Here is a 12,478-nt window from a genome sequence, read left to right as displayed (position 1 = left end):
CCCTTAGTGTCCATGGGCCCTCCTGGCATTTGTCTCCTCAGCCCCAGCAAGGACAACAGGGGGCTGCCCAGGGTGGCTGACAATGTCAGACGGGGTCGGAAGGGTGGGAACCGGGGGCTCTTTGCATTCTCCCTCAAGACAAGTTTCATCACAACAGCTAATTGGTGGCCCTGGAAAGCTCGATGCCCCCAGCCCCAAGCCAGCCTTTTCTCTCCTTGTTTAGAAAAAAGAGAGTAAAAAATCCAACAACAAAGTCTGTCCCACTCCAGTGAGGTAATTGAAAACAAACTTTCCCCCCTCCCCAGCTCTTACCCTGCAAAAAGGGAAGAAGGGTCCTGGGAAAGCAGCAGTGGTCTGCAAATAGCTCCCCTCCACAGCTTAGGCTGGGCTGGACATGGGGAGTTGGGGGGCTTCTGGCCTCCGACCCCTTTGGTGGGCCCTGGCTCCTCTGGGAGGAGATTGGCTGACTCTATTCCTGAGAGGGGGTCCTCTTTCCCTGAGTCGGTGTCCAGCTGCTGCTCTGCTATCCCACACTCCCCCCACCCCCCACTCAGAACAAAACAATTTCATAGGCCCTAGCTGTGAGGCAGTGCTGTCTTAAGAACCAAATGACCCTCTGTGGCAGCAAGAGTTTGTTAAGCCCCTCCTAGGTGCCAGGTTCTGTGCTTCCAAAGGCTCTGAGGAGCCCTGGGACTAGCTGGGGGCTTTTCCTGTGTTCTCCTTTTGGTAGGCTTTGGAAAGAGGGGGACAGGAAGAAGGAGAGAGACAGAGACAGAGAGGGAGAGACACAGAGAAACAGAGACACAGAGAGACACAAAGACAGAGACTGACAGAGAAAAAGAGGGAGAGACAGAGACAGAGAGACTGACAGAGACAGAGGCATCCTGGGAGAAAGTCCAGAGAAGGACTTTGGGCTCATTGGTCCCTTAGGTTTCCAGCTCATCCCATCTCCTGCCTACAGAAGGAAGGGAGATGGCGGTGAAAGCAACTCCTCCTCTCCTCCCAAACAATACCCCCAAACCCCAAAGGAAGGAGAACGCCAAATCTCTCTATCCTTTATAGGGAAGCATTTCCTCAACGGGGAAATCCTTTCAGTCCGTCTGTCCTCCGGTGTTGAATGGGGAAGAGTTCCCGCTGAGTCACCCACAGAAACCTCTTGTGTTGAAACTGGTCCTGTGCCTCGTGCTGATTAATGAATTACAAATCTCCCTGCCCCCCCCCCACCCCCACTCAGGCTGACATTAAGAACAAGAATGACAAACTTTGTGAACTTGCGGGGGAAAGGCCAGCGCCAAGTGCTCTCGTCTCTGAGCTGGTGCCCTGGCACGCCGTGCCGTGCCCTCTCTGAGAGGGGGAAGAGGTGGGGTCCTAAGCCACTTAGTCACCTGTTGCACTGAAGGCCCCAGCCCGAGCTTGGAGAATGGGGAAAGCGGCCGGGACAATGGGGAGGCGCGGGGACTAGAGAGAAGGTGGGGGGTGCTGCCCAGTCAAAGGGAGGCATGAAAAACCCCGTCACTTGTTAGGAGCCCAGCTCACTGGCACCGGGGGGATGTGTCCCTACATTGATTTGGGGGGAAGCAGTCAGAGATGAAGGCACGGGCTAGGGACGGGGCAGAGGGAGGATATGGGCAGTGATGGGGGCTAGCTCACAGGCGCTTTAAGGTGGAGACGGGCCGCGGGGCAGGGGGTCCAGCAGACAGCAAACGCTTTAGGGAGCCCAAGCGAGAAAGCGACCTACTCAGCACCCCCTCCCTTCTCTTCTTCCCTAGTGTTTGCAGACTGTCTATTGCCCTCCCTCCTCCAACTCCCCCTCCCCCCGGAGGCCCAGGGTGGTACCGCAGCCTCGCCTCACCTCACCCACCCACCGCCCCCCCCCACTCGATGCTGTGGGAGAGAGAGAAGCCCTCCCCTCCCTCCCTCTCCCCCCTCCTCCCCCCACCCCCGGGGAGGGCCGCTACAATTTGTGGTTACAGCCTTACACGTCAGAAAAGAAAAAAAAAAAGTTTGCAGAATGTCCCACACCGAAAAAAAAAATCCGAAACCCAGAGAAAAAAACCTGCGAGTGGGCTTGGCGGATGGGATTAGTAAGGCTTCGCCAGAGCCGCGGCTCTCCCTCCCACTCCGCCAGCCTCCGGGAGAGGAGCCGCGCCCGGCCCCTGCCCGGCCCCCGGCCCCATGGACCTCCGAGCAGGTAGGAAGGAGCCGGGCCCCCCCATCTCCTCCGCCACCGCCACCCCCGCCCTCGCCTCGAGATCCGCTTTCCCGTCTTCCCCCCGGGGGACTCCGAGGCCGGGGCCAAGCCCCCCACCTCCTCTGCTCCCCCCTCCGCCTCGAGATCCGCTCCCCTTCCCTCCACCCGGGGGACCCCGAGGCTGGGGCTGGCCTCCGGGAGCTGCCCCCCATCAGCTCCGGTGGGGACCGTGGCATTCCGAGAGTCCGCGTCTCGGCCGGGCGGGGAGGTGGGAAGAGGGAGAGAGCCCGGGACAGACGGACGGACGGACGGCGGACGGAGGACGGCCAGGGGGCGGGCGGGCGGGCGGACGGACGGACAGACGGACAGAATCGGAGGGAAGGAGCAGCCGCCCGCACAAAGGACAGAGGAGCCGAGCCCGAGGAAAGGGAGCCCGCGGTAGACACGCAGAGAGCCTCGGACCGAGCAGGAGGAGCCCGAGCGAGCCCAGGGCGGGGAGAGACCCAGACCGAGAGCCAGGCAGAGACAGAGACAGAGACGGGCGACCGAGACCGAGAACCAGGCAGAGACAGAGACATAGAGAAAGGACTCGCAAGAGACGCGAGCGAGGGAGCGAGCGAGCGGGAGGGAGAGACCAGGGGAGAGGAGGGAAGAGGGGGAGTTGGAGAGAGGAAGAGGGAGGGGAAGGGGAGAGGGGGGAGCCCGAGACAAGGCCGGAGGGAGGGAGGGAAGAGAGGGGGAGGCCAACACCTCGCTCGGACTCCGCCGCTCTCCCTCTCCCCCCCGCCGCCGCCGCCGCTGCGCCCACCCTGGAGAGCCGGGCTGGGCTTGGCTGGGCCGGGCCGGGCCGCTAGGACTCGGCGCCTCTTCTCTGGGCCAGGGCGCGCGCGGAGCTGGGCACAGCCCCGGCCGGACCCCACGATGCTCCCCGTGGCCGGGGAGCCGGCAGGTAAGGGGGAGCCGGGCCGGGCCGGGTCGAGCCGGTCAAGCTAAGGGGGCCAGAGCGGATGCTGACTGAGAGGGCTGCCCGGCGATCCCCGCCCCCGGCCCAAGCCGGCCCAGGCGGACTCAGGCCGGCCCGGCCCGGCCCAGCCCCGTCTTGGCCTGGGAGTGATTAGTGGAGGGGGCGGGGGGCGGCCCAGCCGGACCCGGGCAGGAAAAAGCCCGTCACGGGCTGGGGGAGCGGCCGGCGGGAGACTTTCCGCTTTGCGGCCAAGGGAGTTAGTTAGTCCTGAGCCCCGGGGGAGGGCAGGGGAGGAGAGGGGAGGGAACCGCTCCGTCTCGGCCGCGCCTGGAGGTGGGAACTAGCCACGGGAGGGGGAAAGGGCATCTCTCGGCTCAGAGACTCAGTCTGTACCCCTGACCCCGCCCCCGCCGCTGGGAAGGGAGAAGCTCCCAGGAGTAAGGGGGTGGGGGTGGGGGCGGGGCCGGGGGCTTAGGGGCCACACAGGGGGAAGGAGGCGCCGCGGGGGGAGGGGGGCGGGAAGAACAAGGTCACTGCTTAGGGGTTCGCTTGGAGAAAGTAGGACCTTCATGAGCCCCCCCCCACCTCATTTCCCCATCCTCGAGAACTCCTCTAAACCCCACTCCAGGGACGCCCAAAAAACTTTCCCCAAGAACTCCCCCGTCAATGCACATAAGTAGGTCCCTGACCTTCCCCCCTCCCCCCAGCCTTGGTGCCTCCCACACTGTTAGCCACCACCCCGGCTCCTGAGTGCTGTTCTCCTCCCTGCCTGTAGACCCCCGAGTGAGTCCCCAACTTCCCCAGGTCAGACAACCTCTCACCTTCTCCCCGCGCCGCCCCCCCGCCCCCCGCCAGCACACCATCACTGACTAATTCCCACAGAAGCCCCTCCCCTTCGCTGGGCCCCCTCCCTCCCAGCCCCAAGAGTCCCTCCGAAGCCGGCCTCCCTTCTCCTACCGACTAGTGGGAAAGGGAAGGTGAAAGGGGAGTGAATAGCTGGGGCTAGCCGTCGGCTAGAAGCCAGGGGCCAGCTGGGCCACCCACAGACGGGAGGCTAGGAGCCACCCAGAAATGATGCACGGCAGGCATCGCCCTTGGCCGTGCCCCCCGACAGCCGGCCGTCAAGCCTCCCAAGCCTGTACTACAGCCAGCCGTCAGAGCTAACAATGGAGGTGTACACCGAGTCCCAAGTGTTGGCGGACGAAGGCCAGCCTGCCCTAGCCACCCCGGGCCGTCCCCACCAATGGCCTTCCTCTTGGGCCTAGCTCAGTGGCTCGGGCTGACTGACGGTCCACGCGGTGGAGCTGAGCCTTCCACCCCGCCCCTAATTCTTGCCATTCACGAGCCGCTCTCCCACACGCCAGCTTCCTCTCCATTCACTGCTCCTTCCTCTGCATAATCCCACTGTGCTATTCACACTTTCCCTCTCCCCCTCTTCATTCTGGTTTCCCACCCTTATCATTGAGATGGCACCGCCTTTGAACTCTCCGGGGCACTGCCTCGGCCCGAGTCCTTTCCGAGGGAGCCTACTCCCGAGGCTGAACCACACCTCCACACCTCCACATAGGCAGGTCTCACAACTGCTAGCTACTTAGTGCAGACAGAAAATGGCCTTGTTAATTCCCTCTCCGCTACTTGTGTTCCTGGGCCACGGACTTGTCCACCTTCTTCCTTGTGGGCCCCAGATTCCCCTCTGAATCGTAGACCCATCGACCTCTTTACTCAAGGTCAAGGGAAAAGAAGGTAAAGAATGAGAGCTTCAGGGGAGGGATGTGGGGGAGAGAAGATCTCTGAGGCGAAGGAGAGGAGAGAGAGGTAAGGCAGCGTCAGAAGGAAGGGGCAGGGACAGGGGCTGCTGCCAGTCTGGGGACGAGTCACACAGAGGTGTCAGATAGAGGGGCATGATGGCTGTGATTGGAATCAGATGGTCTGCGTTTGAGTCTGACTCTTCTGTTCACTAGGGAGATCGCAGGGTCTCTCCGGGTCTCAGTTTCTCCCTCTGTAAAATGAGGGGGTGGGGACTAGGTAATCCTTTCCATCCTTTTTCCTGCTCTCCATGAATTAGGAACAGCCACATTCTTAAAAGAGCCTTCCTCGGCCACCCCAGGTCACTTGGCTGTGCCCAACACTTGTCTGGGAGTCCCCAAATAAGGTCCTTTCCTTGGAGCCCAAATTTTTAACGGGTGCAAAGGAATCCTCCAGCCCACCCTAAATGCTTTGTGTTGGAGGCCTCTTGATGTCTCATTTCAGATCAGCAGCTCTATCCTGCAGATCCCTGATGGTGCAGAGGCCCCAATCAGGGCTTTTCTCCCCGTCCCTAACCTCCATGGCCTGTCGGGGCCTCCAAGCCCCCCCCAACCTCAGACACACTGGGTGAGGTCAGGCTGAGGGCTTCAGGCCAGGGACTGTGGGGGCTGCTGGCCCATGACTTGTGTACACGTGTGTGCTTGCGTGTGCAATCGTGTGGGGTGGCCGTGCGCTTGCGTGGGCTGTGTGGATGTGTGGATGTGCTCGGGGCCCTCCATTCCCAGGGCCCAGCGATCTGGATGGAATTAGGGGCCTGGCCCGGTGGGGGCCAGGGTGGGGATTGAGGGAGGGGGTGCTCCAGCAGGAAACCTGAGCTGGCTCATTAGCTCCTCACGTGCTCAGCTGGATTTATAAACATAGCAAGGAGACGGGATGTAAACAATCAGGCAGAGGCAGCCAGAGACAGGGCTGGGGAGGGGAACCAGAGTTGGGGGAGGGGAGGGGGGCTCTTGGGCCATAGCACCCCACAGAGATGGCCAAGGCCCCCTCTGATCCCAGAGAGCAGGGGCTTCTCCCACCCACCCCCTTCACAGAGGGACAGGATCGGGGTGCTTGGCAGAGGGCTCCAGGGCCAACTGCTAGACTCTAGGCTCCATCACACCGGTAGTAGGAAGACCAGGGGGCGGGCTGCAGAAAGGTTCTGTTCTCAGGCTTCCCGGCTTTCTAGCCCTCGCCTGCACACCACAGGTGTTCTCGGCCCCTCCTAACATCCATCTTCCTGCCTTTGGGATGGAGAGAAGGGGTCATGTTCAGACCCCATCCCCAGAACTAGAGGAGGTGGGGGAGGGCCAAGCCTTCCTTCCCATTCCCCTTCCTTCTCTCCCTCTAGATTCCCAAGCTTCTCTTCCTCCCCCCCCCACCCCCTCGCCAGCAGTGACACAGTTACCTCAGAACTGAAATATTCCTGGAAACACCGGCCTCGTCTGGTTAATTTCATGAGCCGTTTTCTGCCCAGATGAGAAGGTTCTTGTTTATTCAAAGGCATCTCCCCTTGTGTGTGGGGCCAGTTCCCTGAGGGATGCCCCATGGGGCCTGGGTCAGCTGGGCCCCCAAGATCCTGAGGAGTAGCACAATCACCACCTTGAGGTTGGGGGACCCTGGAGACAGGGTTCCATGTGTGAGTGCGGCCTGAGGGCTGTCACCCTTTTAGGACAGCAAACCCAGCTCCAGAGGGGGCTGGAGTAACAGGGAAGGGTGAAGGCCTGTGCTTTTCAGCCTTCAAATAAGGAAATGCTGGAAATCTGGGCCAATCCTCTCACTTTACAAATAAAGAAACTGAGACCTGAGAAGTGGCATGACTTAGCCAAGGCCACAATGTTGGTTAGGAGCTGAGTCAGATTGTAGGCCCAGCCTTCTGACTCCAAGCCCCAAGTTCTTTGTGCTGTTTCCTAACATATAAGCAATTGAAACACACTGCCTCAGGAAACAGTAGGGAGGCCCATCCGGGCAGGTTGGAATGCCTCTTGGGAATACTATAGAGGGATGAGCCCCAAGGTCCCTTCCAGCTGTGGAATTTAGGAGAGAAAAGATGTGGATGGCAGCTGCAAGAACTAGGAGCAGTCAGAAGCAAAGAGGAAAATGTGAGCAGGGCCCATGCTCCAGTCTGCATAAGCAGGGTCACTCCCCCAGAGGCCCCTGCCTGTAGACAAGGTCCTGAGATTGTCACTGGGCTCTCTACCTCACAGTGCGCACCACCCCCCATAGCAGCTACACCCTGACTCCTCCTCTGAGGGCATAGAAGCCCCAGCCAACCCACCTCACCCACACCGGGGATCACAGCCAAGGGCTTTGACCCTCGCTGCAAAGCCTGGGGAGAAGTGACTCCATCTCCACACACTGACAGGCTCCCACAGGCAGGGCAGTTATTGGCTATGCAAGTATTGCTACTGACATTTCAAAAAGGGGAAAACTGAAACTAAGAGGAAGAGAAGTGACTTATCCAAGGTCTCGAAAATTTTAAGAGGCAGAGGACCCTGAGAGGAAAGCCTTCCGGAAGCACACCCTGGCCACTTCTATCCCGAGTCTCTACATACAGCCCAGCCTAACCTGAAGCCTGCCTCAAACCCAGCTCAGCCAACGCTGCCCACAGCTCCATACTTGGCACTGACCCAGTCCTAACCACAAACCCACCCAAGGGGTGAGCCCTAAACCCGACCCAGCCACTGACTCTGATCCCCTTCCGTCCTTCTCTTAACCCTAAACCTTAAAAGAAATCTGAGCCTCTCCCAGCTCTAACCTTACCCACTCCTAAGCCCGACCCAACCACCAGCTTCAAAATCATTTCAACACCAACCCTAAACCCCAACCAAACCTAATCCAGTCCGAACACATGAGAGCCCTACTCATCTTGGGCTACTTCACCCTTGTTCTTGGATATGACTCAGCCCAATAAAAATAGGTTAGTCGATCATGTGTCCTGACTAGAGTATGCTCCTAGGAAACCCAGCCTTATCCCCCAGAGCCTCCAAACCTTCCAGAGAACACCAAGGACTTGGGCCAGTGTCACCATTGGTCTCCACCCTGACAAACACTGGGGAGCACCTCTGACTCAGACCTACTGGGCACCCCGATTCGGAATGGGCTCCAATGTGCCTGGTGACGTCCTTCAACCCACCCCACTCCGTAACCTATATGCCAGCCAGGTTCCAGAACAGAGCCCATGATTCCCACAAGGGTTCCACAACTACATCCCACTTCCTATAACCCGATTTCCCCATCTGTAGCCAAAGCTTTGGCATCCAAAAGCCAAAAGCACAATCCATTGGGCTGCTTTCACTTTCTCTCTTGAGCTTAGGTCTCCTTACCAGCTGGGCTCCCTTACTCAGCCCCAGAGCAGAACTGTGAGCCTCCAAGGCCAAGGCCACAAAACCAGACTTTCCCTCCCACTCTCAAGACCAAATTCACATGCTTTTTCCACATGGTACAGGTAGGGAAACTGAGAAACAGACAGGGTCCAGACAATGATGAGGACAGAAATGGAGTCCAGGACCTCTGACTTCCAGACTGCAGAGATAAGAGACCGTCCTTCATTCTCACCCTAGGGTCTACCCCCTCTCATCTGTGTTAATGCAGAGACACTGATGCACAGGCCAAATACATTTTTGAGCTAACACACTGTCATGAGGTCACAAACCAAAGTCAGGAACACAAATGTTCACACACACACACACACACACACACACACACACACACACACACACACACACCCTCGCACGCGCAGGCACACACACACTGAATTGGGCCAGAAACCCTTCCCATGCTCCATCCCTCTCTGTCTCCCGTCTGGTACCTCCTCCCCTTCCCAGCCAGAAGTGGGGACAGACACCTGAGGGGCTGCCAGCTGCCTCCCCCGCCACCGCCCCACTTCAGGCTCTGTCTCAGTCCCTCTCTTGCCCACAGGGGACTCGTGGGGGATGCTGGCTTGTCTGTGCACCGTGCTCTGGCACCTTCCTGCAGTTCCAGCCCTCAACCGAACAGGGGATCCAGGGCCTGGCCCCTCCATCCAGAAAACCTATGACCTCACTCGATACCTGGAACACCAACTGCGCAGCCTGGCTGGGACCTATGTGAGTATCTGGGGGAACCCTGGCCCTGGCAGGGGGAAGAGAAGATGGGGAGGGTTTCTCTAGTCCCCAGCATCCTCTCTCCTGGCCTTTCTCCTTCTCCCGTTGGCTTCCCCCTCCCTTCCCCATTCCCGGCCCCAGGACTAGGCATGTGGGCAGGACTGCCCCACTGGCTGCCAGCCCAGCTGCCCGCCCTCCTCCCCCTGGGGGCTGGGGAAGTCTCTTCTGTTTACACCGTGTTGTGGTGTCTCTCGCACGGGTGGGGCCCGGGGTGGGGGCGGCCCCCACCTCACACGCCTGTGTCCTGGCTCGCCCCGGCCTCTGAACACGGGGCCCCTGCAGTCTAGACCTCCCCTCTGTCTGACCTCCCCCATCCCAGCTGGGCCTCTTGGGGGGGGTCACATGGTGGGGGGACCAGTAGGTAACCCAGATCATTGGTGGGTATCCCAGGAATTCTTTTGGAGGAGGCCATTGGAGGGGCCTGAGGAGAAGGTGGTGCTGTAGGGAACTGGCCCCCTTTCCCCTTGTTCCTCCCCCACACCCCAACCCCTGCTCCAGAGCCAGGGAAGGGAAAGGGAGGAGGGCGGAGGGGGAGCTGGCTCAGGCCCCAGGATACACCGAGGAAATTAGTTTGTCTCTGAGCTTGTCAGCGTGTGAACCTCCCCCCTGGGCCCTTGCCTGTCCCAAGCCTCGCCCCCCTCCTCAGCTCTCCCAGCTGAACACTGATTCTCCACCCCCTTCCTCTGGCCTCCTGGGCCCCTGGACCTACCCTGCAGTTGGCAAATGCTCGGGTCACATCCCATCCCTCCTGAGCCCCCACCCCACCCCTCTCTCCCTCCCCCTCCCCTGGCACTCAATTGGGGAGTTGGTAAAAGGTGCTCTGCCCCCTCCCTGTTCTGCTGGAAGGGCCAGACACATAGGAGGTAAGGGGAGCCGGGGGCCCTCATGGGCTCGTTCCCTTCTATCTTCCTTCCAACAGGCCCTCCTAGCCTCTCCTGAAAACCCTTTGCTTGATCTGCTGCCCCTTCTGCTCCTATTTCTCTCCTCCCTTTGGCTGCCAAGCTTCTCAGAGGAGTGGTCTGCACCCCCTGTCTCTGCTTCCTCTCCACCCACTCGCTCCTTAACCCCCTGCGATCTGACTTCCCCTTTCCTGACTCCATTCTCTCGGAGGTCAGCCAGGAGCTCCTTCTTGCCCAGGCAGTGCTCTTTCTCAGATTCCGTCTGCCTCGTCCCTGCGTGTGCCACACAGGCCCCTTCTGGAAGCTTCTCCGTGGCTCGGGCACTCTCCTGGGCCTTCTCCCTCTCCTACTGCTCCTCCTGTGGCTTTCGATGGTTGATCTTCCTTCCTCTCCACATCTGTGGGCTTTTCCCCAAGACTCAGCCAATCATTCAACAAATACTTACTAAGCATCTACCATGTGCAAACCCCTCTGCTTTCTGTTCTGTGCACACGCCTCCCCGGAGAGCCCCCCATTGCTCATGCTTTGACTATGGCCTCGATGTGGAGGATATGGAGGGGCCCTCCCCTCCCTAGCAGCACAGGAAGTGCCTCATACTAGCCCAGGGTCACAGGGGGCAGGCAGCTGGGGGGCATCCCCTCTGAGAGCTGGCCCTACCGCCCTCTCCCTCCCACAGCTGAACTACCTGGGCCCCCCTTTCAACGAGCCTGACTTCAACCCACCCAGGCTGAGCACTGAGGCCCTGCCCAGTGCCACGGTGGACTTTGACGTGTGGCGGAGTCTCAACGACCACCTGCGGCTGGCTCAGAACTACCAGGCCTACAGCCACCTGCTCTGCTATCTGAGGGGCCTGGACCGCCACGCGGCCACAGCCGAGCTACGCCGAAGCCTGGCCCACTTCTGCACCAGCCTGCAGGGCCTGCTGGGCAGCATCGCTGGGGTCATGGCTGCCCTGGGTTACCCGCTGCCCCCACAAGGGGCCGAACCTGCCTGGGCCCCCAGCCCTTCCCACAGTGACTTCCTCCAGAAGATGGATGACTTCTGGCTGCTGAAGGAGCTGCAGACCTGGCTCTGGCGCTCGGCCAAAGACTTCAACTGGCTCAAGAAAAAGATGCACTCCTCAGCTTCGGCGGTCACTCTGCGCCTGGAGGCCCCTGCTTCTGACCTCTGACCTCTGACCACCCTTCTCTGCCTTTGCAATGAGCTTCCTGCCATCCTAGGAGGGACCACCCAGGGGCTCCCCCTGTTCTCACAGAGAGTGATGCAATAAAGCCCCCCTCAGGGAGCCCAGGGCCAGGCAGGGGAGTGTATGGTCCTCAGTCTCTGGGCTCCCCACCTTCCCAACCTGGCTGCCAGGAAGTGGCAGTCAGACAAGGAAAGGTGGAGCTCACTGCAGGAAGTGCCTTGCGGGGTGAAGCCTCTTGGCTGGCCCTACTCCCCTATCTCCTCACTTTAAGCCACCCCACCCTTCCAATTCGGTGGGGGGGTGGGGGGGTAGGGGAATGTGGTGATCCGGAGACCAAAGCAGGAAGAGGCAGGAATTCATAAAAAGAATCAGTGGGACAAGGCAGGCCCCTGGGGATACCGTCTCACCAAAAGCCAAGGTGATGCCAAACACATCGAGCGTCAATAACCTCGCCTCACGTCTCTCCTTAACATCACAGTGGCTCCCCCACCCAAGGGCACCCTGCTCAGCCCCAGTGGGACAGCCACAGTCACCGGATTTCCTAAAAGTTTACATTGTTGAGGACGGTAGCATTTTGGGGATGAGGAGGGGGCGGCTCCCTTAGGGCCTGCCCCCCCAGCCCCATCCACTCACGACTCTGTTTGTTTGTATTAATATTTATTTATTTGGAGACGTTATTTATTAGATGGTATTTATTGCAGAATTTCTATTCTTGTATTAACAAATAAAAGGCTTTCCCCAGAACCTTCCTCTGCTCCCTGCCTCACCTCATCTCCCCTTTGCCCCAACTGTCCCCTCCTCTTCATTCCTGGTTCAGTCGTTTCTGATTTTTAGTAACTTTATTTGGGGTTTTCTTGGCAGAGATTCTGCAGAGGTTTGCCATTTCCTCCTCCAGCTCATTGTATAGATGAGGAAATGGAGGCAAAGAGGGTTAAGTGACTTGCCCAGGGTCATACAGCTAGAAAGTGTCTGAGGCCAGATTTGAACTCAGGAAGATGAATCTTGCTGTCTCCAGACCTGGTGCCGTGTGCACCATGGAGCCCCCTAGCTGCCCTCTTGGTCCTCTAAGTGTTGGAAACCATCCAGGGCTCAAGAAACTTGGGGTGGCAAGGGATGGGAAGAAGAAAAATCATGAGATGAGGTTTGGGAACTTTTGGGAGAGTGGGGCTAGAATCTCCTTCCTCTGTCCATGCGATTAAATGCATCTTAATTTTAATTAAGCCTCACCTTGGTGCCAGTTGAGATCGAAGACTTTAGGTAAAGTAGTCCCCGCCCCCCCCCGCCATGTAACTTACAAGGGACAAGACA

The 12,478-nt window shown here is 59.2% G+C and overlaps 1 protein-coding gene across 1 annotated transcript; it reads left to right on the top strand.

The window, feature by feature from the left end:
* Positions 1–2,127: 2,127 nt before the first annotated feature.
* On the top strand, positions 2,128–11,853 carry CLCF1 (cardiotrophin like cytokine factor 1). The gene is made up of 3 exons (XM_036764346.1): positions 2,128–2,191; positions 8,862–9,028; positions 10,661–11,853. The coding sequence occupies exons 1-3, from the start codon at positions 2,176–2,178 to the stop codon at positions 11,153–11,155; spliced, it is 678 nt and encodes a 225-aa protein (XP_036620241.1). The 5' UTR covers positions 2,128–2,175; the 3' UTR covers positions 11,156–11,853.
* The last annotated feature ends 625 nt before the right edge of the window (positions 11,854–12,478 follow it).

The sequence above is a fragment of the Trichosurus vulpecula genome, chromosome 6 (genome assembly GCF_011100635.1).
Source record: "Trichosurus vulpecula isolate mTriVul1 chromosome 6, mTriVul1.pri, whole genome shotgun sequence".
Taxonomy (NCBI): Eukaryota; Metazoa; Chordata; class Mammalia; order Diprotodontia; family Phalangeridae; genus Trichosurus; species Trichosurus vulpecula.
Note: the sequence above shows the minus strand (reverse complement) of the source record. Positions and strands in the feature narration are given on the sequence as shown.